Here is a 27,162-nt window from a genome sequence, read left to right as displayed (position 1 = left end):
TACAGAAAGGAAAATCTTCACCAGAAGACTAGTAGATATATTCATTACTATTAAAAGGTTCAGTAGGTTGAAATCAAATAAAATGTACAAAGAATGGTGAATGACATAACACTTGTAGAGCCTTATTTGCTGCTCACTGTATCGGTGTTTCACATTACACGTCTTATGACTTCCACAAAAACAAAAGGTTTAGATCCAAAGAAAAAAGATTAATGTTAAATCATATAGCTCCCTGTTGAAGTACTTTATAGTCTATACCATTTTACAATTGAACAAGGCTACAGTAGAAATTTGATCATAATTTGATCATTTTGAAATACCAACTGGGAAACAAATCTATTATTATACTTTGATCACTATGAAAATATTACTATAGGGGACCAGAATTCAGATGTTTGAAACTTGTTGGGGTCTGGCAGCAACATACAGCTGATCAAAATTTCCTCATACCTCTGGAAAAGCCATTAACAGCCCAGAAAAGACAAACATTTCTATTTCATCAACAAAAGATTATCAACATCGGCCTAATCAGTTTATAACAAAAGATTATCAACATTTCTATGTTATCCTTCATGTTACAACATTCCTATTTAATCTTCAAGTCTTCCCACCTTATCGGCCGGGCACATTCGCCACAGACTGTACTGCGCCCAAATTTTATTCCTTGGCTTCTAAGTGTCAGCAAGTGCGCTAGGTTGGTGCATTGCCGCTTTGTGAAACGATTTCTAAGCTTAGTTGAAAGGGTCCAACCTGATTCTTGGGGTTCTTCCGCTTTTGACTCTTCTGGCTTTTGTTCAGGCACGGTCTCACCAATCGGTACTCTCTGAACTTCTTCCCATTCCAACGATTTGCGATACACCTCCCAAGCCATATCTTGCTCCTCTTTTGATAGCTTTTCCTCTTCGTTTTCTTGTAACAGGGATTCATGTAAATGATAATTGGCAATCCACCTATTATGAGAAACTACATCAGCTGATGCATGAATTGAGAAACTAAATAAAAAGCATCCATATGTTACTATTGACTCTGCTACAAAATCCCAGGTCTATATATTAAGAATAAACAAATCTTCTATTAATGTATACTACTGCTACAAGATCTTAGGCCAACCAGTTCCCAAAGTGTTTCTGATACCATGTTGAAGTTATAAGTTTCTTTTTTGTGGCAACTTTGAAAAACATGAATTTAATTGATAACATGAAAAGATACTTACCAAAATCATGAATTTAATTGAAAACTTTATTCCATCTATCATACTTAATAATTGAAATTGATCCTAATAATTAGTATTTAGATAATATTTTGTAAGCAAAGTTCAAGAGGCACTAGCCTCAGTCTATTAGACTAATGTGATGATGTTTAAGGTTAAATCATCTGTCGCACCAATAATTCAGGGAGGGGAGGTTTCCCTATTCCAAGGTCAAGGCATGCTACAAAAGATGACATACAGTGAACGACTACAGACGGAATCAAATCCAACACCTAAATGCCATTGTTTTTATTTTGAATGACAAATGTTAATTGTTATTTTCTTAGTAGGGAGAATTGAACACATGGCATCTTTATCACTCCAACCCCTATGTCCCTCCCTCAAACCACCAAGCCACCTTATCACACTCTCATTCTGTCAATAACTTGATTTTTACACACCAATTCACCACGAAAACAGTTACAGAATGAAATATGGAAAAGAATGTGGATCATAACATGCATGATACCATAAAGTTAAACTGAAGAAGAAATCACCATCATGAAAGAAGACTTCAATCAAATAACAGCTGGTAGTAGAGAACATACCGGGGATGATGTTTGCCTAGTAAGCTTTCCATCAACTTATCAGAATAACTGCTTCCATTTGAATGTGGTAATGTATGTTTCAGTGAATCCCCAGCCAAAATCGGATTATTTTGTTCACAAGTAAGCCCATCATATTTACTTAACTCGGCCAAAGTCTCAGGATTCTCCTCATCACCAAACTCAAAGAGATGCAGCATTTCTTCTTTAGATATGGTCCTATGCACCTGTTGTCTATCGACCACTCTAGCAGCAAGCCCCTCTTTGGTAACCTATTCAAACCAATTCCATATATTAGAGAAATTAAGTAATTATAACACAATGAACAGAAACAATCATATTATTTACCTGGCGCTTATATATTTTCTCTTCCATAGTTCCATGAGCCAGCAACCGATAAGCAAACACAGGCTTTTTCTGCCCATACCTGCAAACATGAAAAGTTATATAGATTTGAACAGCATTATTTACCTATAGATACAAATCATACTTTGTATATCGTCAACTATAAAATGTGTATCCTTCTAATTTTTAAGGATCTTTCCAGAGAGAAACCAGTCAAACAATACCGAACCGATGGAAGCATCCAAGAGCAAAAAAAATCCGGGAATTATAAAATATTGGTGACCATATTACAAAGTGGAAGGTTCAAATCTTTCAGATGATATCATAATGGCTTAGTGTTAATAAAAACTAGGGGTGGCAAAATAGATGGATTGGACAAATTTGGATTACGTTTGTAATGGATGGATCAAAACTATCCATTAAAAGTTCAAAAGAAAAATGTTAGTACATTGTTATCACCCCACAATTTTCCAAATAAAAATAGAATTTGAACATATGGTGGGCAGATCTGTACATTAACCATTGTCCACTTTCTGGCCTAAATAAATCTTGCATGAGGCCTGAATAAAAACATTGTTCATGTATCTTCCTGTTACAGTCTAAACTTTTAAAAGGGTTGGTTTATGTCACCTGGCATTAACTGAGACAAGAACTTCACTTGACAACCTTTTTTTAATTTATTTACTTGCTTTCCTTTTTTTAGGATAAAAGCAGAATCCTATTAAGATAAAAAGAAGATAACAAAGATAGGAGAAGATATCCTTCTCAGAAAATGATATACACACACAAATGAGAACACAAAATTAAAGCAAATTTGTTCAATCCCTTAACAATTTTGAAAGGGAAACTCCTCTACACAGGCAATGAGCTTTGCAACAACTAGAAGTCAAACGTCTTTTCACAACCCAAAGAAATTTCTAACATTGCATCTAATTGAAAAATCATTACTTTACCAGCATTCCTTCAAATATTTATTCCTATTATAAGTGATGCTTCCCCCCAAAAAATAAACTTTTTTCATTATGGAAATAAATTAACATGAGCGTACCTCCAAGCTCGATAGATAGCCTGAAGATCATATGTTGGATTCCAAGAACCATCAACTATAACAACACGATTAGCTGCATGAAGATTAATACCCAAAGAGCCTGCTCTGGTCGAAATTAGTGTGCATTTTACCCTTTTATTTGAAGGCTCATTAAATCTCTCAACAAGCTTCTGCCTTTCTGAGCTCTCCGTCCTTCCATCCAGCCTGGAACACCGTATGTGCAGTTTGATATTAAATCAACAGAGTTGAGAAGAAATAAATGAAACTATTAAAAACATACAAATTACACAAGTCCTAATTAGACACGGGAATAAAATTTTACAAGGATAGCAAAATCCCAAAGCATGTCTTATTACTTACTTTTTTTTGTTTAGAAGGATGGCAATAAAATACATGCATATTTATACATCATATAGTGAAAAGTTTCATATTTTGGGGTTTTAACATAATCTTTCCACCACTCTGAAAGACATCTACAACTATGTGCCCAAAAATAAAAATAAATAAAGAGAAAATTTGCATGCATTAATAATCTGGGCCTGCCAATATTAAATATAATACAGAAAGATGTTAAAATAAGAAAACATTAATCTGAATAAATTAAGGAAATCTAACCAGCAAACTCACAGAGGGAAAGAAAACTTTAATCATCAAACTGATAAAATAACAATGCCCACACCACAGAGGAAGAAAGCATACATTCCCAACAAAATACAATTTACAGATAAAAAAAAAAAAAATCCGTAAAAAAAAAAAAAAAAAAAAAACAGAAAATTAAGAATAATGGCAGAAGGTTGTACTAATTTAAAAAATATGAACCCACCTATACCAGTCTTTTCCCTTCTTCCACAGTTTCCCTCGTTTGCCACGTCGTGGTAACTTTGAGAGATAAAGCTCTATGAGGTCTAAGGTTGGTATGCTCTGACTAAAAACTAACACCTTGTCGCCCACGTCAGAACTCATGGTAAGTATATCAATTAGCAAAACCATTTTGCCACTTTGATCAAGCTCTTTATAAATTTTTTCATGAAGAATATCTTTCCACCAGCCCTGAAAAATAGTCAGATAAATAGTTACGGAATTGTTGCTGAAGCCGTTAGGTACTACTTCATATAAATACTTCACATTGTAAAGTCAGTTGGTTATCAACTTATACAACAACCTCTCATCCATATCTTTTTGTAATCCCTTCTCTTCGCTTTATTTCATCAAATTGAAAGGTTCAAAGAATCAATTAAAGAATAATTTTGATCAATTTAACTTTTTTATATGACTTATGAGTACCTTTATGAAATAGCCATTACCATCCTTCCTTTGCATCAAATCATTTGTATACTTCAATTTCTCTGTAAGGTAATGAATTGTCAAAAATAACAATTAAATTCGAGATATGAAAAACAAATTATATAAAAATAAAGAAAGGTCAAAATACTACAGTAATTCATAAAAATAAAGAAAGCTCAAAATAGTAATTCATAATGTATTAGAAGAAAAGGTAACACAAGTTTTATAGCCAGCTGACGACTTTCATTGAACAGACAGCCAACATTTGTTAAAAACCACCAGAACAGATAGTTACCTCCAGCAAGCACATTATAATCGGAATTTTCATCACTTGAGATATCATCAACAAGGAAATTTTCAACGGCATCTTCAGGTCTTACACAGTCCTTGTCTTCTTTTGTCAATTGCAAGATCCCAGGGTGGTTCCATATCTACTACATACAATAAATTTCTTTATCATCATAATACACCAAGACAAGATCGGAAACAACCAGAATTTAACAAAAACACAAGAATCACTTGCCATTCATTTTTAGTTCAAAACATTTTTTAAAAAAAAATCACTGGCCAATTTTGACAAATGTTAAAAATCTGATAACAGAGAAAGTAAATAGAATTGCATTGAACAATTGAATGATTAACTGATTACAATATTTAGAATCTCAATAATTAGCCAATTAAAGTAACAGAATAAATGGAACTAACTGAAGGTAGCTCAGTTAGTTATAGAGGCCAATGCTAAACCAAAGCTGCGAGTTACACTGTACTCCCATAATAACAAATGTTAAATAACATCAATACATTAATTTTATGATATTTAATACAATTTTTCCCTCAGCCTTTTATGTGACAGTATGAAATTAATAATCAACTTAAATTATTTTCATCTCCAGAAGCCATAATCTGCAGTATTATGAGTGACCTGTCAATGGGTTCCTCATGTGAGAGAATTATCTACTCCGTCCTATTTCTCCGGTGTAATAGCCGGTATGTTAGCTTTTGGTTTACCTTTATATAGCCAGTTTGTAATAGCTAAGTCTGCATGTATATAGTTTTCATGAAACATAATTCTTAACACCCTTGTAAAAGAAGAAATAACAGATAAAACCAGCATTTTTTGGAAAATATCTGTTTATCCGTTTTATATTTAAAAAGCTGCTGTTTGAAAATAATACATGCAGAAGCGTCAATTGATAATGAATAGTAGATCTATTAAGAAAAATCCAAATATAAGGCTAGAAAAAAACTTATGAAGAGTGACATCCCTCACCTTACAAGCCGATTTTGTAAGGAAGAGTTAGACAAAATATAATTTGGGTCATCCGCCAAACTATCCACACATCAAGCCCAGTAGTGCTGATGTGAGAGGGAGATTTGGGGGAAAACTCAAGTCCCGCATTGAAACGAAATAAAGCATGAAAAACATTTACAAAGTGTGCCCCCCCCCCCCCCCCCCCCCCCACCCCACACACACACACACACACACAAGCCTGTTTTGTAACGCGAGAGGGAGTATTGAGGAAAACTCAAGTTCCACATTGAAACGAAATAAAGACTGAAAAACAGTTACAAAAGTGTGGCACCCCCCCCCCCCCCCCCCCAAAGCCTGTTTTGTAAGGAAGGATGAGTTCAGTCCAACATAAAACCTAATACTAACCTATGCAAACATTTATATTTATCCAATCTTTAACCCAAATCAACAACCGTTCACAATTTCCCCCCTAATTTATTACCCCCTCAACAAAATTAAGAAAAACAAACACCCTTTTAACTCCTACTTCTTCGAACCACCTTGTTTCTCATCAAATCATTATATCTACTGAATTTGCTCTGACAATTAAATTAATTATCAAGTTCTTCAAAGGTTGACTTACCCGAGCCAATGCCTGATATCCAGCAAAAAAACTCCTCTTTCTTAATTTTTCATGATTTTCCTTGACATTAGTGAACCCATGCACGTCAAGGAATCTCTTGTACAATTTTCTTTGTAGGGGAGAAAGCTTGACTGTTATCACGAAAACAGTTTTGGGCGGTAGGTCCTTCTTCACAACATTCATATCCATTCTTTGAACAAAACCTTTTAATTGTTCATAGAGGATGTGAGACCTTTGGTTCATAATTTTTACATCAGTCAGGGTGGAATTAGTGTGTTGACCATTCTCTATAGGATTTTGGAAGCTGCACATACAAGGAGATATTTCCATAATTACATATTATAAACCAAAGTAAAAATCAGAACAGAGAGTAAACAAAGACTTGCCGGTTCCTAAACTCATGACTGCTTCCAAGAAAACCTTCTCGTACAAAATCAACCATCTATTTCAGATAAAATGATGATGAGCCAAAGATTGTATGCAATAAGATAATGGTCTCCAAATTATAACTTCTATGCAAACTTACACAATAATATTCCATAAGATTGTTTTGAAGAGGTGATCCTGTAAGCGCAATTCTTCTCTGGCACTTTACTTGTTTCAAGGCATGAGTAACATCGGCATTAGTATTTTTAATGATGTGGGCTTCGTCACACACAAGAATGTCGGGGCCATCCTGCAGTAACATGTAAACAACCTTAAAAAATGCAATAACAAATGACACAAATTAGAATATAAGTTTCAGGAGTCTTAATTAATCAAGTCAATATTCTACTTCCGAGTTTCCAAAATATGCAACGAAATATTAGAAGTCTCTGTTTCCACACTACATTAGTTTCCGGTGGCTATCTCACTTCACTTTTTAATATATTATACACACTATCAAACAAATTCTTAATTCACATACACACACACACACACATTAATATCAAGAGAGTTTACAGCAATGCCCAAAAATGTGCCTTTACGAATTAGAAAAAACCAGCACCACAGCATAAGAAATATCATCTAACTATGTGAAGTGATACTATTTCAATACTTTTACCTGCAAAGCATGGCAAATTTCCCTGGCCATCTCCTGGTCTTTCACCTTTTTTCCAAAAGACAAATTCCGGAATGCAGCATAGCCAATTAAGAATACACCACCTTTCGCTCTCCATTTAGCGAGCAATTGTGCCCTCCTATCTCTGGGAGAATGAAATTGTATCAGCAAGATGACGAGTGTACAAGTTGGCTGGAAAAAATTATAGAAGTGGCTGGGGCAAACTCACTGGATCTTGCTGTTGCTCATTTGCTATCATAGTAATGTTTAATTATAATATTATGTCCCATAAAATAGTAAAAAAAAATGGAATATTTTCATATATTTTTCTCTTATGATAAAAGAAGAATAGGAGATAGAAATGAATTAAAAAAGAGGATAAGAAATCCACCAAAACCAACTCAAATAAAATCTCAAACATTGGAGGCAAAAAGCAGCTATAACAAGATATACATCCCCTCACACTGACCTTAAGTCATCTAGAATTTCCAAGGAAATAAACACATATGTTGCGTCTATTCATATAGGATTAGAGTGCAAATAATATATAGTCTCACTAAATTTGTTTACTGATTGATCTTGAAAATTTCAAGAGATAAACACAGATCCTCTTCACCAGGTTTTAATCCCGACAAATGGACTGATTTGAATGAGCCACTAAATTTACTAACTACAGATCTGACATGTAATCTCCATTATACACTAGAAAAGTTTGCAATCTCAAGGGATTGAAATTAAGATACCCTTGGCTTCCCCCATTTCAGCCTCAGTCGGCTAGTCCCCAACATACTTTCCCTGAGAGAGCAGTGAACCACCATTTGGAAAAACTTTGGCTTCAATCCGATAAAGTAATCCAGACAACCTGCTTGCTGTCCGTTTGGTTCAACAGAGGGGAGCGGAGGGATTTTAATGGAGGGGAGGGAAGAGGAGGGGAGGGGTTTCATTTATTTATGTGTTTGGTTCAAAATAGAGGAGGGGAGGGAGTGGATTTCAACTACATATATGTTTGGTTAAGAAGGGGAGGAGAGGGATTCTAAAATTAATTTACTTATTTATCCTTGTATTCTTATCATATCATGATTTTAAAACTATACCTCAAACAATTAAACATGAAAACTCCATTGACAAAAAAAAAAATTCAATAACCAAAAACTCCATAAATAATAAAACACAAATTTTAATAAAAAATTTGGTGATAAAACATATTAGATACTTCTAAAATAGTCCAATAGAATATGAGAATATTTATAAAACAATGTAGTCATAGTAATTTATTTAATTTTTTCTACAATTAATAGCAATTAAAATACACTGCAATGAAAAATTATAAAAACAGTATTAAAAATAGAAGCAAACAAAATGGTAACATAACACATCTCTCCTTCCCTCCCCTCCCCTCCAAATCCCTCCAATTTGGGGGGAAACAAAAATTGAGTTTAGTAGGGATTTTGCTCCCCTTCTCTCCCCTCCCCTCCCCTCTTAAAAATTGAACCAAACATGTTTAATTAAAAATATTACCTCCCCTCCCATTCGTTTACTTCGAACCAAACAGACCCTAGCAAAAACAGTATTGAGTTTTGCGATCAAGTTTTGGACTAGCGCCGTACTGCTCCCAGTTATGAAGGAACGGGTGGGAAACGGTCAGAGACAGAGAGCCATAACTAACCGGTCAGAAAGTGATGACTTCGGTAATGAGCTCTTAATATGTCACAGAACCAGAAAACAATAACTAACCAAATTGTCACAAACAGAAGCAGCTACCCACATAGACCAACAAACTAACAATCCAACAACTTTTAAGTCTCTGAAATTAATAAAAGTATTATGACTATAACTCTTATCTTTCCCACAATTATCAAAATTCCAACTAAAGTAGTTGATAAAAAAAGTCAGAGTAAGAAAAAGCAGAAAATACATAAATCAGACCTTATCAAAGTTAAAAATGTCAGCTTTATATAATTATTTACTATAGATCGAAGTGTAGTAAGTAATATCTTGTTACGAGCCAAATATTGTAACTTGGCTTGGTTGGTGTATTGTTACAGCTCTTACGGATAGCACAATCATATCAAAACAAATTACAAACAAACCTTGATACATCATCCAGCATGAAGACCTTGAGTTGCTTTAATTCTGATGGTGCCCATTTGATGAACTCCGTCCGCCAATTATGTAGCACATTGACAGGTGTGACTATAAGTGCAGTTCTTAAACCCAAATCAACAACTCTCATCGCCGTATACAAGAAAGCTATTACCTAGAAGTTCCAGCACAACCAGTAATCAGAACAAAACCGTCAAACATCAGAAGAAAACAAATCATAAATTATTCAACAACCAATTGCACAGAACTAGAACAAAAAATTATTTGCCTTTAAATTTATAATAGGATATATTTCTTATTTCAACTCTATTATTTTATAGTCATCCTTTAGATGATTAATTAGTAAAGAGTATTCTCTAATACAATGAGGCATGAAGGGAAGTACAAAAATTAGAGGTCCAAACTGGGAATCTGTCTATATTTAGCATAGAAGTAAACCTCCATGCATTCCCCTGTTCAGATAGAAGATTCAATTAGTGGGTGCCAGCTTCGCAACTTTTCATTGCAGGAAGCTTTGTTTTTGCCCTAGTGGCCACTGGTTTTTCCGTTTGAAAAAAATTAAATTATAAATAATCTTATCCACCAATTGCAATTAACTTCAAATTCTATGCAACTTCTCATCAAACACTCTTCATTTTGTTATTTTGGATCTTCATAAAATCAAATGTGTATCAATGAAGTTGCGAAGCTGGCACCCACTAATTGAACCTGCTATCTGAACAGGGGAATGCATGGAGTTTTTGCCCTAGTGGCCACTGGTTTTTCCGTTTGAAAAAAATTAAATTATAAATAATCTTATCCACCAATTGCAATTAACTTCAAATTCTATGCAACTTCTCATCAAACACTCTTCATTTTGTTATTTTGGATCTTCATAAAATCAAATGTGTATCAATAAGCACGCTAGTCTAATTGCTGGCGGATGGCAATGTCTCTCCTCAAAAGAGACATCCAGTACCAGTGAATTGAGGACACAAGGTGGAAGGTAAGGCAGAATAAGGAGGGATACGAGCAATGTTATCAAAATCCCGATTCAAATCGTGAGATCGCACACTTTTACGATCTTGTTCCCCGGAACGTGTAAGTGTGCAGTATTGCAATCTGGTGAGATCACAGTGAGATTGTAATCTAGATCGCCAAAATTGTTCAATTTTGCCCTGATATTGCCCTTTTCTTGGCGCCGGATCAGGGTTTTGCAGCTTGGTTGGTATGAAACCCCTAAAATGCAGCTACAAAGCAAAAAAAAAAATGGCATCTAACTTCCCAAGGCCTTCTCTCTGTCTCACAACTCACCTTCGTTTCCACACTCTGTCTCTCTCGCTTTGCAGTTCTCTGTGTCTCTCGTAAGCTGCAGCTCTCTCTGTTGCCTGTTTGTTGTGATTCATGGTTGGTGGTACTGGGTAAGGGATTGCTGGTACTAGCATTTATGTTCTTCAATAGGAAATTACTAACTGATAGTTGATTCAGGCATTAGCGATTAGACAAAGATTCTAATGCCTAGGCTATGAATATTTTCTTTTGTGGATATGTTCAAACTATAAAGCATTTTCTTTTGTGAACTTGGTCGCGTTATGTTTAAACTTCATGTTTTGTATCTGATTTTTTATTAGTTAAAGACTTGTGAACTTGTGATTATAAAATTTCAGTTTTAATTTGTTTAGTGTTGCCATTTATAGGTTTGTATTTATAAGAGTATAGCTCAAGTGTTATAGTTTGTTGACTAGCTATCTGTATGGTAACCTTAGTTAGCTTCTGTTATGCTACACCCATTGGGTGCAGGTTAAGAGTTAGTTAAGATAGTGCTATCCTACACCAAGAGTGTAGGTTAAGCAAAGCCTATATAAACATTGTAAATGCTCTCAGTTGAAGTAATGTAAACAGAATATTATAAACATAGAAAGTTAGTTACAGAAGTAGTTATGGTTTATTTCTAAGCTTTACAGTATTTCATGTTTTGTATGCACTATATATACTGGCATTATTTTCATTTTGGTAGGATCTTACGATCCTTGTTACAATCTTACATGTTACCATCTTGCTACCCCGTCTCGATCCTAAGTAACTATCTCGATCCTGGCAAATATCAATTTTGACAACATTGGATGACCCAAAAGACAGAGCAACAATGGCTTGGGAAAAAGTAGACGAAGAAGAGTTCTCGTTAGAAGAGCCACTAAAGATACTAAAAGAAGTTTTATTTGTTATGGGTTTCTTGCAATGTTTCCAATTCAAAGTTCCTGTACCAACGTTAAGGCTACAACCTCTTTGGATCTAAAGAGGTTTAAATTTTCCTACTGAATGGTGTGATGAGCGCTTCATGTTTCTCATGTAGACATTCAAAGATAAAGTCTAACAACTTCTAACAAGAAACAGGATCTACAATAGAAATTAGTTAATCAGCTATGAATTTACTCTAAGAAGAAAATTAGAGGCAGTGATTTTCAAGCTGTGTAGTGCAGCTTAGTCCATAGTTTCCTAGTTTTAAAGGAGAAACAGGATCTACAATAGAAATTAGCTAATCAACTATTGCTTTTACTCTAATTACTCTAAGAAGAAATTTAAAGACAGTGATTTTCAAGCTTTGAGTAGTGCAGCTTAGTCCATAGTTTCCTAGTATTAGCATGAGTTTGCACATGAAAAGAGTTATGGATTTTTCCCCAGAGGCCCAGACCACCCTGGAATGGAATAAGACACTACTACATGTGAGGATGGTGCTAGATAGAGAGATTGAGGACTGCAGTCAATCTTGTTGCTCCAGGGTAACACACTTCATTAACTTTGCCCGCATTTTGATCTTGCTGAAAGAGAAATTGCAGTGGAACTACCGGGTTGTTTACAAAGTGTTGAGATCAAGCCTTAAATCACTGATTCTACTTGTTAACACCAAAGTAGAAAATTTTGACTATCAAGTTTCTTACAGATTGTGTGAAAAAATCTAAACGAAAGTGTAGAAAGAACAGAAGACGACAACACACCAGTAGTAGTTGTCGGCATCCATGAATCCAGTGGTGGAACATGCAGTAGAGGTATCTCTATTGATGGCGATGCGGACAGTGGAGGTGGAAAATTTCCAATAACATAGGCTCTAGATACCATATATGGTTTATGTGATAGAAAGAGTGAAGATAGTAAATGAAAGAAACTGACAGATTCTGGCTCTGGTTGAGAGCTGGACTGATTGAATCACAGAAGATAGTAACCTGATTTTACATAAGTGAATTAACCCTTAAGACTGTTGGAATTTTCCAGTTATTGGCTTCAACATAACTACTATCATTGCTGCCCATCACAGCAAAAACTGTACCAAGGCATAAACTTGTGCATAATAAAAAAGTGTGGTTGGCATATTCCAACAGGAACAAAAACGAGTTTATTTAATTACAGGTGGGTTTGGCTGGAAGGTGGAGATTACAATCTAGTCAAAGACTATAGGTCATATCATATCAAAAAAAAAAAGACTATAAGTCATACATACAAACATTATGAACAGAAGTCACATTGTTGGATAATCTAAAGCTCAATCCATAAAACGCAGATTATCACGGATTACAAAAGGTTGGTAATGACCATTTAAAAAAAAAAACAAATGAGAGAAGAAAAATAAACAAGAAAATGCATAGTCAAGCAAGAACTGTACATTATCATAAATTTCACAAAAGAGACAGATCTGCAACATGAATTTTCTAAAAACAAGAATTTAGAATTCAATTATATGCACATATTAAAATCTCCAGAATGAGTGCAATACCTGAAATGTTTTACCAAGGCCCATGGTATGAGCTAGAATACACCCTAGACCTCTATCTCCAGACTTAACTTTTCTGATTGACTGTATTATATTTTCCCACATGAACCTTATTCCAGCAATCTGCAGATATGAAACTGTTAAGAACCAAGAAGAAGAATTGGAAAAATTGATAGAAAGAAATGAGAAGGATAACAAAATTGTATCGAAAGAACGAGAATGAGAGAATATAGCCACCGCTCTATTCACTGAGTGTTTACAAGGATCCCCCTCACCCCATGCATATTCCTATTTATTATGTATGCTAATTCCATGTAGAGGATCAGTTTATATCTTTTTATCCCTCATTATTGTAGATCATGTCATTCTTTAATTTAAAGAATGGCCACTATTTGACAGTATGTTGTACCAAATAGTGTATCTTGAAACAATAGCAATTTGTTCAAATTACACTATAACCGCTATTGAACCACATTGTGTAGGATGAAAATACCAAGAAAGAAAGGGAAGTTATATTTAAATCCTGGGAAAAAGAAAAAGAAACAGTCCGTAAGATAAATGACCTGATGAGTTTTCAGCTTTGCTGAAAGGCTCGGAGGTATTCTAACTGCTTCTTCACCTTTCTCTCTCACAACATTCACTATATAACCTGCCAGCGCATCACCAAGAATTTCAACACTTGCACCTTCAGATGAACTCCCATTACAGCCAGCCGAGCTATTGTCAAATGATGAAGCAGAAAACTGCACTCGCAAAGACTTCAGGCGTTCTTGACGTTCCTGCAAAAGTAGAGATTAATGAATAATTTGGACTTGTAAATCTAGTTTCGACAAAACAAATATCTCATTGATAATGTCACCTTTTCAATTGCTATCTTCTTTTTTGTCTCTTCTCCTAATTCTGTGTCATCAAGTATCCTCCTAATCTTCTTTTTGCGTCTTCGTTTAGTGCTGGAAAAAAACAATGACAAGATGTGATAATGAGTACAACTAAACCACGGAGATTATTGGTAACATAATGTAAAGGCTGGGCAAAGACAAGTTAAAATTAGAATAACAAGAAAAGCATGTAAACCTCAAGATCTTATTTACAAGATTTCATTCAAATGAGAAAGCTACAGAAATCATATTCCGAAAGACCAGAAAAAAGAACACGAATGAAACAAAAGAATAATAATAAACGGAAACTCGCATGAAACATCAAGTAAATTTGTTAAATTGAGATATACTTTCCTAAAATCACGAGAAAACAGAAAGCACAATGTTTTTCAAACCACCTTTAATTCCTTTTCCATTATCAGAGCATATCAATACAAGAATGGCCCAAGAAATAAAAATATATACATATGTAAGCATCACTGACAATCAGCCAGTATCATCATCAAGTGCTGTCTCAACTGTAAGAATATCAAGAATCCCAATTTACAAGCATACATAATAGAAATATCACAGAACTACATTGAAGCCTAGGCATTGAAGAAAATCAAATCATCATATGCAGTTCAAAAGACCATCGGCAACCTCAGTAAGAAAAATGAGGATGAGGTGTAGACCGTGATTACTAAGCAAAAAAAATAGAAGGAATGATATCCAAGCTATAGGAATTTGAATCAAACAATCACATTGGGTGCAGCAATAAAAAATTTATAGTGATTACTTCACCTTGTTGTAACATTTATCTCTGAAACATCTGAATCATCTGAATCGTCTGAATCATCTGAATCGTCTGAATCATCTGAATCGCTACTATCAGAACTGGAAGCGGGTATATCATTGTCGCTGTTGGCGGTATCAGTCCGGCCTTTAAGCTCGCCATCATTTAGACGTTTGGTTCCTCTCTGTTCAATAACATCACCCAATGAAGATTTGGGAGGATCTGACAAATTACCATCTCCCATAGGATTTTCTTTGTCAAGATGAAAACTGGCATCAAAACCGTTAATTTTATCGGCCTCCATATTCAAACATGCAGCCTTGTTATTGTCAGACACAATGTCCCCTTCAACTCTAGTTCCTTCATTCGTATCAGGGTTAAATTGATCAACAGATGAAGACTTCTGTACATGGCTCTCCATCGACAGGATATGTGTGCTTGTTTCTCGCTGAATTACATTGAAATTTAGTTACAGGATATGCATATGTCTAAAAGAAATAAACCAAATTGATTTGCTAAACACCAAGTTACGTGGATTCCTACAATTAGGCGTCATCACCAAATTATAAACATCAAGAACCACTTTTGTTTGCTCTATACACAACTATTGATTGATGTTTTTAACACCCAAATAATCATCTGCGTGTGAGATGTAAATCAAACTACAAATGACAACATCCTCTGCTAAGGACAAAGTGTATTATCTGACAGTTTCTGAACCAAGCAAAAGGAAAAGGAGAGTCTAAAGTCCTAAAACTCACCTGTTTACTTTTCTTATGATGCCTCCTGTGTTTCAAACGTATTTGAAGCTTCTTATCAACAATTGCATCATCCTCTTCTTTGACCTGTCATAGAAAAGCAGAAGTAAATATGATAGACTTCCTAAACATATATACAGAAATGCAAAACATTCATTAACAAGGAATACTTCTATATGCCAGGATGTATCTAATACATTGGTTGGATAAAAGTTCCAATATCAGAGTGTGGTTAGTGGTTATGCAAATATATTACCACTATACATGATTTAATCCATGTAGTTTATTCCAACTGGTGGAAAAAGGCTTAGTTTGTTATTGTTGTTTATTTGAATTCATAATTATTCAAAAGGCCAAGAAAATGCTTGGTTAAACTATTTTAAAAACAATGAAACATTTATGCTTCCCGACACATTATTTTACCAAAACAAGTTTTTCTTGCTTTGACTACAATCAGGGACAGATATGAAGGGGAGCAGCCCGGGGCACCAACCAACCCCTCCCCCAATCAACATAGATACTAGTACATACATACTAATAATATTATATAAATATAACATTAGATATAAACTATTATATTATACATACACACGCACAAACACTATCAAATATTATTTAATTAATTTCTTTTTTTTTTGTCAAAAAAAAAAACGATAGTTTAATTTTGTATTGTATAATACTTAAAAAATCTAGGTCGGGGATTCATTGGATCTTTGGATCTGTCGCTGCAACAATGGCTTTTGAAACTCACAAAATCTAAAACAAAAAAACTACAAATGTCAAAAATGATAACCAATTTGACAATTGAGAGGTAAGGTAATTGAAAAAAAAATTATAACAAATTTATAGTATTATGCCTATACCATAAAGACAACAAATTTATAGTATTACGCCTATCCATAAAGACGGTATTGAATGGTGGGCGGATTTTATATAGAAGGCTGTATTGAGAAAGCAGAAAAACAAAGAGCGGAAGAATTAGGAATCCTCAACAAAAAAAATTGCACCATAAATAATTACTTGAAAGAGGAAAAGTTAAACAATACAAATACGTAAAACAAATTAATTAGTTCATTCGAAACAGGAAATCTTCAATCACAACAACAATATTTTCCTATTGGGTGAAAATGATTACGTCTGGCCAGATTGGGAACTATGAATGACAGCAACGGAGATTCCAGTTATGCATCGGGCAATGCACTGACCATCGAAACCACAGGACGCTAACCCACATGGTTGTCACCTACGAAGCCACCGCCAGAAACATACATCTTGTGGTGGTTGACCTGATGGATGTTATAAAGGAGAGAGAGGGAGCGAAAGAATGGGCATTCTATATGGGTCTAGTGTGTGACCTGATGGCCGGGCCCAAGTAAGTCTTGGAATGAGATTAATGAAGAGTAAATGGAAAGTTCAAGCACTGATTTGGAAATAACGACCCAAGCCAATAGTATTAAATGAATATATGCACCCATTATCTTACTGTTCATGTAGTCATGTAGCAATGTAGAGTAGAATGGGAAAACAAGGTTGAGGAAAGAAGGGTTTCCTATGTACCGTCTTTTAGATCGCACAATCAGGATAAGCTTAACCCACTTGAGTTGGTGCATTGGTATTGGCTTGGGACCTGGGAGTGTGTTCCTCTTAAGGTCTGAGGTTCGATTCTCTCTGGTGCCAATTTGGGTGGGCTAATTTAGCTTATTCAAAAAAAAAAATCAGGATAAGGTTTTACAGGGGTCGTATTTTTAGGGCATTGTTGAGAAAGGAGAGAAACGGAAAGAAGTTGGGGACAGATAGAGTAGTAGGTAAGTAAGAATTGGAGAGAAGGGATAATTATTAATTAGTCGCGGCAATCGGTTAGTAAGAGGAGATAATTCAATATGGTACAGAAAGATGGAGGGGAACATCGTGTGCATTTGATTTGTGAGTGAAATGAGAGTTCTTTTGTGAAGGGACTTAGAATTGGGAGTTGGGCTTAACTCAACCCTACAAAACCGGCTTGTAAGGTGAGGATTGCCCTCACTTATAAACATATATTCAGATCATCTCGCAACCGATGTGTGACTTCTTAACAAACACCCTCGCGCCCAACACTATTAGGCTAGGGGCGCGGATATAAATGGTGGATGGCCCGATCAGAAACCTAATAGTAGGTGGTCCAGCGGATCGTGGAGGAGCTCTGATAACATCTTAAAATTGGGAGTTGGGTCTAACTCAACCCTACAAAACCGGCTTGTAAGATGATGATTGTCTCTACTTTATAAACCCATATACAGGTCATCTCGCATCTTATGTGAGACTTCTTAACAAAGGGAACTCCTTGGGTGGAATTCTATTCTCTATTTTATGTTCATTTTTCAATAATACATTTCTATTCATTTTTCAATAATACATTTCTATTCCTTTGATTCATTCTGTCTTTCTTTCATTCCAAACTCTTTGGTTCCTAAGAACTCAAAATTTTAACAACTTTGTAAAGGAAAGAAGGACTCAGATACATATATTGTGTGACTTACGGTATAGTATGGTCTCCAATTTTCGGCTGAAGTTAATTATAGTATGATTAGGATTGAGTTGTTTAATTATGATTTAGAATCTAGTAGATTAGTACATAAATATAATTTTATAATTCTGGGTATTCATTTTCCTCATGTGCCTAAAGCAATAAGCACTATAACTACAGAAACAACGGAAAATGAATATTGAATATTCCACTTTTGGTTCCCATTTCATTATTAAGAATATGGGCTAGACAGACTGTATACGATGAAGAAATTTTTAACAAATAACACTAACAAGGCTGTCAAACAATATATGTTAAAGAATTATCACTTTTAAAAACACCGATAATCAACAACTTACAGGTACTGTACTATTATATTGACCTTGTAAGTGTAGGATGTATAATATTTAATAATTAGTTAATTATACAATTTAGCCTTTAAACTGTCGAACTTACTTCATGCAATACAAAAAAAACTGAAGAGTAAAAGCAAAGGCTAGCATGAAATAAGTTTGCATAATCTAAAGATTAACTCGTACGCTTCATCATAATCAGGGACAGTTTGGTATATTTTCAAGGACCAATATATCAATTTTAGTTCTCAATAGATAACCAATAATGCAATAAGAATAGACCTTTTTAAAATGTCTACTTTGCTCCTCAGAAAGATCCAATTCTCTTTCATTTGCAACCGCTGCTGCAACAAATGGATCAGTAGAATTGTCATCAACATCATCAATTTCCTCCACCTAAATAAAAGAAATTTTCCAAAAAAAAAAAGGTAACTAAGATAGTGATCATTCAACACTTAAGAGAACATGTTATAAGAAATGGCTGCCAAAACACATTAAAATATGAATGAAACTGGAAATTAAAATTGTATTGAAAGGATAAAAATAAATAAATAAATTGTCTACATATATACTCCTTCCATCCCTAATTATAAAAACCTTTTAAAAAATAAATAAATGGTCGCTTAATATAAGACCCTCTACAAATTTCTAGATGCATTTATTACTCTTTCAAATATATCCTTATTAATATTACCAATTTGCATTGGAATATGAAAAATCAACATTAATTAAAGGGTAATTTAGTAATACTAATATACATTTCAAACAAATTTATTACTCCGACAACTTTTCATAAAATTCGTGATTCTTTTGTAAAGGCTCCTATTTTAAGAGATGGAGAGAGTATAAATCTAATGAACAACATATAGTCCAAATCATCAAGCACAAATATAAAGAAAGGAACAAACTAATAACATAAGCTAGCTCCAGTAATTATTCATTCTTCCCCTACCTCTAATTTTGGTGACATATACATTCAAATTCAATAACGAAACAATAAAACAGTCACAAATAAATTGCTACCTCATTAACTCCAGGAAATTCAAGTCCCATTAAGGCAGCTTGCTGTGGAGTGCTGGCTAAATAAACAGAAGCCCAAGTCTTACTGCCAAATGAGGCATCGGTGCCACTTCCATCAGAAATTATTTTATTGAACACATCCCAGTCCCCCTCTGTTTCTTTTTTCCCCGGTTCCAGAGTTTCAGGAGAAATTTTCTTTTGGAGAAAGCCACTAGCACCCTCTTCCAACAATTTGCCATGACGCCTGAATCAACACCACAACCTTATATGAGTTCAGATTTGATTTTTGCCAGATCAAACGCCAAATAGAACCATACCTTCTAACAGGTCTGTTTATTTGTAGATATTTCTCAGCATCAGAAACTGATGTAGCAATTTCAGTAGTTGCCTGAGACCCAACCCAATGATTTCGCTTTTTCCATGCTTCAGTACAACAACCACTTGGAGCTTCTCTTTCGATCAACTTATAAAGACTTGGGAGTTCAATTCCAGCCCCATCAAGTTGTTCCTATTAAACATCATTTCAATGAATAGCAGAAGAAAAGTATAAGCACAATTCAACAAAGGAAGAACTTATCATCTCAAGAAAAATGCAAAATTTATACCAATCAAGCAAAAATGTCAACACCCAGAACCAATGGCTCTGGTGTGATTTTAAAGTACACAAACATATAAAGGGTAGGATAGTGGCACAAGATTCCCACCGTTGTGTGATCTTGAGGATGGTCAAATGCCGCATGCAGCATTAACCACACAAATGGACGGACTATTTCCGTATCTGGAACTATCGTGCCACAACGAAGCAAAATTCCGTTGTGACAAAAGGCAAAATAACAATAAATATAATGGTGATGAAATAATTTCAATGTGTGGCATTTCATTTAAACTCGTTCATCAACACATAATAGAGAAGGGAAAAATAGAGAGAATTGTAATCTCAATTCTTGTGTATTGATTGAAAACGAAAAAGCTGAACTGAATAGTTCAGATTACAGAATTTATACAAGGTTTATCCTTCACTTAGATTAGAGTATCCTCCTCTCACTGAACAAACTCTAGGGCAGTTTGTAACTGCCAGTGCCAGCAGGAAGAGCCTTCTAACTAACTGATACCAGGATGGCAGAGAAGAAACTAACAGCTAACAATCCTGAAGCTTGCTTAGCAAGCTTGCTAGGTAAGCTAAAAGAGTTGAAGATTGTAGAGCACGGAAAATGCTTCTATTACACAACACAGAAGGAACAAGCATCACCGTAAAGACCAGGGAGAGCACAAATTCACTAATTACTAAGCAACTAAAGTTTCTAAACCATAACACACGGCTGAACCCTCCAAATTTTTAGATTTATGCATACTTCTGTTTAAACATGGTATTTATATTGATTAAAAAAAACGTGGTATTTATATGCAAAATTGCAAAGAAGGCGTAGATGCTCAAATCACAAGCACTTATAAACTTTTAAGATGCTGCTACCCCCAAAATCAAATAAAAGGTGGATATGCAAGTTTAATTTCACTGCTAAAATTTTTCCCAGTGATCTTGGTTATTCTGATAATTTAGTCACATGTTTTAATTAAGTTAGGTGTGAACTTGTTTTCAAAGGCTAATTCATTTTCTAAATATTATAGCCAACAAGAAGTGAATAACAAAAACGAAATCAGTAGCCTAAGAAGCAGCTCAGGGCAGATGAGATCAATTTCTAAAGACTGATAACAACATGTAACAGCAGAAAGAAACAATCGACTTTTAAAGAAAAAATTATAAATCAGAACATGTAAGTTAAATTTGAATATATAGAATCAAACCAGTAAGTGAGAACTTTCAGTTTCAAGGTCATCCAGAACAGCTTCCCACTCTTCTTTAAAAGTAGCCATCTCATCAGCAACAGCATTTTCCAGCTAAAGACAAGTGACAAGTGAGTCATATGCAAAAACCAGAAATCTGGTAAAGGAAGGGACAGAGAGAGAAACCAACATCATTCCCCTGTAGCGTTTGCTGCAGTTCTTGTCTAACTTCACTTTCCACTTTAGCAAGAGACTCTTCTTCAAGAGTTTCTTGGGCTTCCGCAGCCTAAAAAAACATTAGAGAACCTTCATTTAATCTCTAAATAAATGTTCAAAATAAAAACATATAGGATTAATTATAGGTTTACACTTTACATGCCACAAATAGTATTGGAAAAAACCCAAGTCCCACATAGAAAAGATGCAAGGCCTGATAAGAGTTTATAAAGAGAGGCACTCATACACCCCCTCATGCCCAACACTATTGCGCTTGGTGCGTGTATGTAAATGGTGGGTGGCCCGACGGATAGGCTCTGATACCAAATTAAACTTGGGTTGGACCTAACTCAACCCTTCCACAACCGGCTTGTATGGTGAGGATTGTCTCCACTTATAAACATATGTTAAGGCCTTGCCTCATCCAATGTGGAACTCTAAATTTGTATATATTTATTTCCTATAATATGCACAACTAATTTCAAGTTTTTCAATTATTAGGATCAATGTCATAAGGTCGCACATAAACTGGGGAATCGCGATGTTGACCCGTCTATCTATGTTGCACTGCTGCTGGGACTGTCGCTCAAAAAAGACCAACGGGGACATGGCAGGTCAACCAAGGGATCGTGGGATCACTCGCTCCAAATGATTTAAAAAAATTCGGGTAGAATTTTATATGGTGACCCAATTTCAAAAAATTAAATTCATTCCTTTTAAGGGTTATTTGTGTCCCCTACACATTTTCCAAAACGGTCGCGGTCCGTCCCACCATTAAATTTTTTCAAAAGATCAAAACAATTTTCTTCACTCTTTAAAAGTGAATGACAGAGTTAATTTGTAGAGGTTAATGCCCATCTTACTAAATTAAATAATAATAAATATATTTTTGTAGTAATGTAAATATTAATTTATTTTTTTATATATAATTATTATTAGTAGTAGTAGTAGTATTACTATTTAATAGGCTAAATATTCCCTAATGGATTGTCAATTTTTAAATGACGTCAATATTTATCTCCATTTCAAGGTGTATACGACCCTCAAAATGAAAATGAGTTGTTAATTCCGCCCTGTTACCTTGAGGAATGTAATCGAGAGGATAATGATGGCTGATATAGTTGTTAATATGTGGATCCATTTGAATTTTAACCGGTAACAAATAGTGTGTTGCAAGCATTCTTCTTGAATATTTGCTAAAATTCCATTGGGTCTTTGAAATTTTATACATCTATAAAGTCATTTCAAATCCTATAAACTCTTGAAATCTCATTATGAAAGTTAAAAAATATCCAAACTACATAATCTTGATTGTAAAAGTTAAAGAAAAATATCTTATAAGTTATTACATTTTTACATTGTCTTTTAAAATCTCAATCCAATAACTCCCTTGGAAGCAATTTACTGAACTACACAATGCTCAAAGAGTGGTAACCAATTTACTAGATATGATTACAGTAACCAGGCATTTATTGGAAAAATGGGAAAGAAATTGTAACCAATTGTCTTTGAACATTAAGCCAACACACAACTTAGGATGCAGAACAATACCCAAAAAAAGATCACGAAAGGCTTAAAAAGTGTGTATTGTGTAGTATACTGTATACATCTAGTAGCATTGCGTGATGTAATGAATTGTAATACCTTACTCTCCACTTCTAATAGCTCAGAAATAAGGTCTTCTATCTCCGCCTCAGTTAGAGGTTCCTGCATGATGTGCATAAAAAATGGAAAAATCACTTCAAAAATTTACAACAGGAAAGTAATAAAAAACAACCAGTTTTCTACATGAGTATACCAAATTTTGTCATAAAAAGGTTTAGCGAAAAACAAGAGGAAACATGTACTTGACTGACCTCGAGATGCAATTTGTCATCAATTTCAGAAGGCAAAGATCCCTCATCATCTGAGTCATCATTTACAGAACCACCAGAAGCACTCTCGACATCCACCACTTCATCCTCAGTTATTCCCTCCATCTCTGGTAAAAGTTACTGAAAATGAAAAACAATCATACAAGATTACACGTTAAATTGGCTGGCCTTACAAGAGATAATTTACAGAGTAGAAGATGGACCAACTGGAAACCCAAATTTTAAATTTTTTATATTAATATAATGTGAAATGTAGAGCTATACATTCAAAACACCTAAAGTAGTCTAAGCTTAACAACAAAATAGACAAATACACCATATCTAAGGACAAATAGGCAAGTGACCAATCTATCAACTTTTTAAAATTCAATAATGAAATTGGGAAGAAAAGGACAACAAGTCCCGAAGTACATCAAATATTCAAGCAGCACAAAATTAAGCTCTTACTTCAAGAATTAGATATATCTACACAGCCACGCACTTTTTTTTTGTAATGCAATGCAAAGAGCTTGATCTCCACAACATGGTCTCATAAAAACCACAAGCAAGGTCTAGGACCCAGAATGAAAGACTATCAAGTATCAGCTAGTAATAAAGAGACAACTATTTATAATCAATACATGCCAAAAAAGTCTTCGAAAATCCGCCTTAATTGCAGCCACCCTTGCGGGGTCTATTATTTGACCACATCAACTACTTTCATTGACGCGTGCTGGGTTGACGGACGGGTTTAGTCTCACGTCACCTATAGATATCACCTTTGTAGTGCTTATAAGGCATTCAACGTTCTCACCTTACAAACCGATTACATGGGATAACCTTATATTATGTTTGGATCAGCAATACATGTAAAGTGGGTGAAATTAAATAAATTGGACTCAAGTGATTAATGAGCTCCCCTTAGCACAAATCGTTCGGGAGAACCCGAGTTCTATTCCAGGTGGAAATTATTTTTTTGTCATACTTTACTTAACTAGCGACCCAACTCTAAATTACCGGGCCCCTTCCCCTAGGAACCACACAGTTAATACCAACCAAAAAATAAAACTTTAACATTTCACATTCATTTTTCAAAATCTAACTAAACTATTTCATTTCACCCTATGCCACCGACCCAAACATACCCTCAGTCTCTATAGCCCAAATTCTAAGATTAAATTTGCAAAACAATAAGATACTAATTGAAATGAATAAAATTATAACAGGAAGCCCGCAGATTGAAACCCAATACAATACTTCGAAGCAGGAATAAAGAAACTAGTGAATGATGATAAACTAAGTCTGATCACTATATTATCTATGTTGTAATGTCAATTGCTTTGCTTTAGCAAAGAATCATGGTACGGAGCAATACTAAAACGCAATTCTGCGATGCTTTGCCTTCTCCGGTGGCCACAGTAGCCGCAAAAAATTGCGCTGGAATCGCTTCCTTGCGCGCGCTACATGAATGGGGAAGCAAAATTGAAGAAATGAAGGAAAAAAAAGGAACGATTCTCTTACTGTTTCTTGCGGACGAAGAAGAACTCCGTCTGCGTTTTCCGACGAGCTTTTGGTTTTGACGGTTGAGTTCAATGCAATCAAAGTTGTATGAGCAAAAAGCTGATTTTTGTGTTTTTAGGGTTTAAATAAATTGAAGAAAATAAATTAAGAGAAAAAAAGTACGAATTTCTCTTGTGTGTTGTCATCAAGGATATATATACTCCCATAAAATATGAAAATTAAAAGATAAATTTAATTTTGTACAACAAAAAATAATAATAATAATAATAATAATAATAATAATAAATTTAATTTGTATACACCGACAATCTAATCAAATCAAGTTAAGAAAATATTTTGAGATATATGTAATAATTTCCGCAACTTTCATTTTGACTATGAAACTTGTGATGTAACACTTTTTTAATGAGATGATCCCTTCAAAAATTGTGATATTGTAAAATACATGCATGTGAAAATATCATATAATAGTTTAAAAATTTATAAAATTATAGATGATTAAAATATAATAGTAGGTATTAAAAAGATGCGAAGCTTTAATTTCAAAATCTTATTATTCTTCTTATTTTCCCTCTTCTTGTTCAATTGTCGTAGGATTTTGTGAAAATCAAGATGTATGAATCGTATATTGTGAAAAGCAATTATTTTTCCCTCAATAATGAGAAGTTTGGAATGATTTTGTAGACTACAAGAGTATCTCCAATAAGGATATCTAAGAGAGTTTCATAGACTGATGATACGGTACATTAACTATTTTATCATTGGAGTTCTATAACGTGACACAGAGGATATCAAAATTGATGATACTGGTACCTTAAATAAGGTATTGTATCATCAATTTAATGTTATTATTATTTTTATTTTTGGTATATAAATCCAATTTAACAGCTTCTATATATGTCAAAACATTATCGTTTGTCATTAATATACGATACTCAAAAAGTGATATTACCATTGAAGTAAAATATGTGTGAGTTACATAAATATTACGTGGCATTGTAGGGACCACTTGTTAACAATGTATGATACCCAAAGTGGTATCACCATTTGAGATGCTCTAATCTTCATTGAAGACCACATGGACCAATGAAAATCATGAATGCAAGTTTTGTGCATGTGATATGTATATATACTCCTTATGTCAATAAAAAAAAGTATATATACTACATGAAAATTAAAAGAAAAAGTTAATTTGTTTATAGCGACAATCTAATCGAATCAAGTCAATAAGATATTTTGAGATAATGTAATATGTAATAATTAATCTATAAAAGTGTATTATGACGTGATATTTTTGCAAATTTTTCGCAACCTCCATTTTGTCTCTCGAACTTGTGATGTAACACTTTTTTAATAAAATCGTCGGTGATATTGCAAAATACATGTGAAAATGTCGGTTTTCAAATCTATGATAAAATAATAGTTTAAAAAATTATAAAATTATTGATGATTAAAATATAAAAGCAGAGATTAAAGAGATGTGAAGCCTTAATTTTAAATATTTTCTTTTGAGGGAACTTGAGACTGATTATGAAAATATTATATATTATAAATCAAATTATTAGTTGAATTATTATCTATTATACCTCACAAATATTCAAGTCTTTCTCGATTAGTTTAATCAATGTCTCCTTCGTTGAAAGCTTGTGGACAACCCTAAACCCTAAACATACCCTAAGCTTTATTATTTATTACTACACATATGGAATTTTAAACAATGTTTTTGTTTAATCTAAGACATGTTTGCAGTTAAGCATATTATTGTTACCTTTCAAAAATCATGTTTATTGTATTGATGATTATGTTTGAAAATCTTAGACTAAATATTAACTATTTAGATATTGGGAAGATAGACCGACGCAACAATACATGTTATTATTGTTGGAACTTGAAACACACACTTCATTAACATCTAAGATTCATGTCTTTATTTTAAATTTTACTAATCTTGATGGTTTTTGGTTCATTAACTCTATATATTATTTTCTTGTTCAACTCGCAGAATAAACCATATGATCATATTTTCCTTCCTAAATAATAGCATATGATATATATAAACAAATGCGGTGATTAAAACCTAGAATTACATTCAATATGTAACTGCTATTAACAAATAATGGTTTTATGTTCAAGACAATGTTACCTCTAACATTATCTTGCACGTATCATTGGTTGTCTTGCCAATAATAACAGTTCAATCACTATCCCAAAAAACAAATCGATACTTTGCATCACCATTGCTAACATATAAAATTAATTTACTATGAA

At 34.1% G+C, this 27,162-nt stretch overlaps 1 protein-coding gene across 1 annotated transcript; it reads right to left on the bottom strand.

The window, feature by feature from the left end:
* Positions 1–25,074, bottom strand: LOC123903152 (protein CHROMATIN REMODELING 20). The gene is made up of 25 exons (XM_045953058.1): positions 24,895–25,074; positions 23,377–23,514; positions 23,165–23,227; positions 21,495–21,590; positions 21,326–21,418; positions 19,840–20,030; positions 19,526–19,766; positions 18,785–18,898; positions 15,650–15,733; positions 14,897–15,336; positions 14,095–14,185; positions 13,799–14,014; positions 13,239–13,358; positions 9,478–9,644; positions 7,391–7,532; positions 6,872–7,021; positions 6,732–6,787; positions 6,346–6,649; positions 4,767–4,902; positions 4,472–4,533; positions 4,011–4,237; positions 3,188–3,391; positions 2,143–2,221; positions 1,798–2,066; positions 1–950 (listed from the first exon to the last, which is right to left on the bottom strand). The coding sequence occupies exons 2-25, from the start codon at positions 23,497–23,499 to the stop codon at positions 587–589; spliced, it is 4,032 nt and encodes a 1,343-aa protein (XP_045809014.1). The 5' UTR covers positions 23,500–23,514; positions 24,895–25,074; the 3' UTR covers positions 1–586.
* Positions 25,075–27,162: the final 2,088 nt, after the last annotated feature.

The sequence above is a fragment of the Trifolium pratense genome, linkage group LG1, assembly GCF_020283565.1.
Source record: "Trifolium pratense cultivar HEN17-A07 linkage group LG1, ARS_RC_1.1, whole genome shotgun sequence".
Lineage (NCBI taxonomy): Eukaryota > Viridiplantae > Streptophyta > Magnoliopsida > Fabales > Fabaceae > Trifolium > Trifolium pratense.
This window is presented reverse-complemented; position numbering and strand designations above follow the sequence as displayed.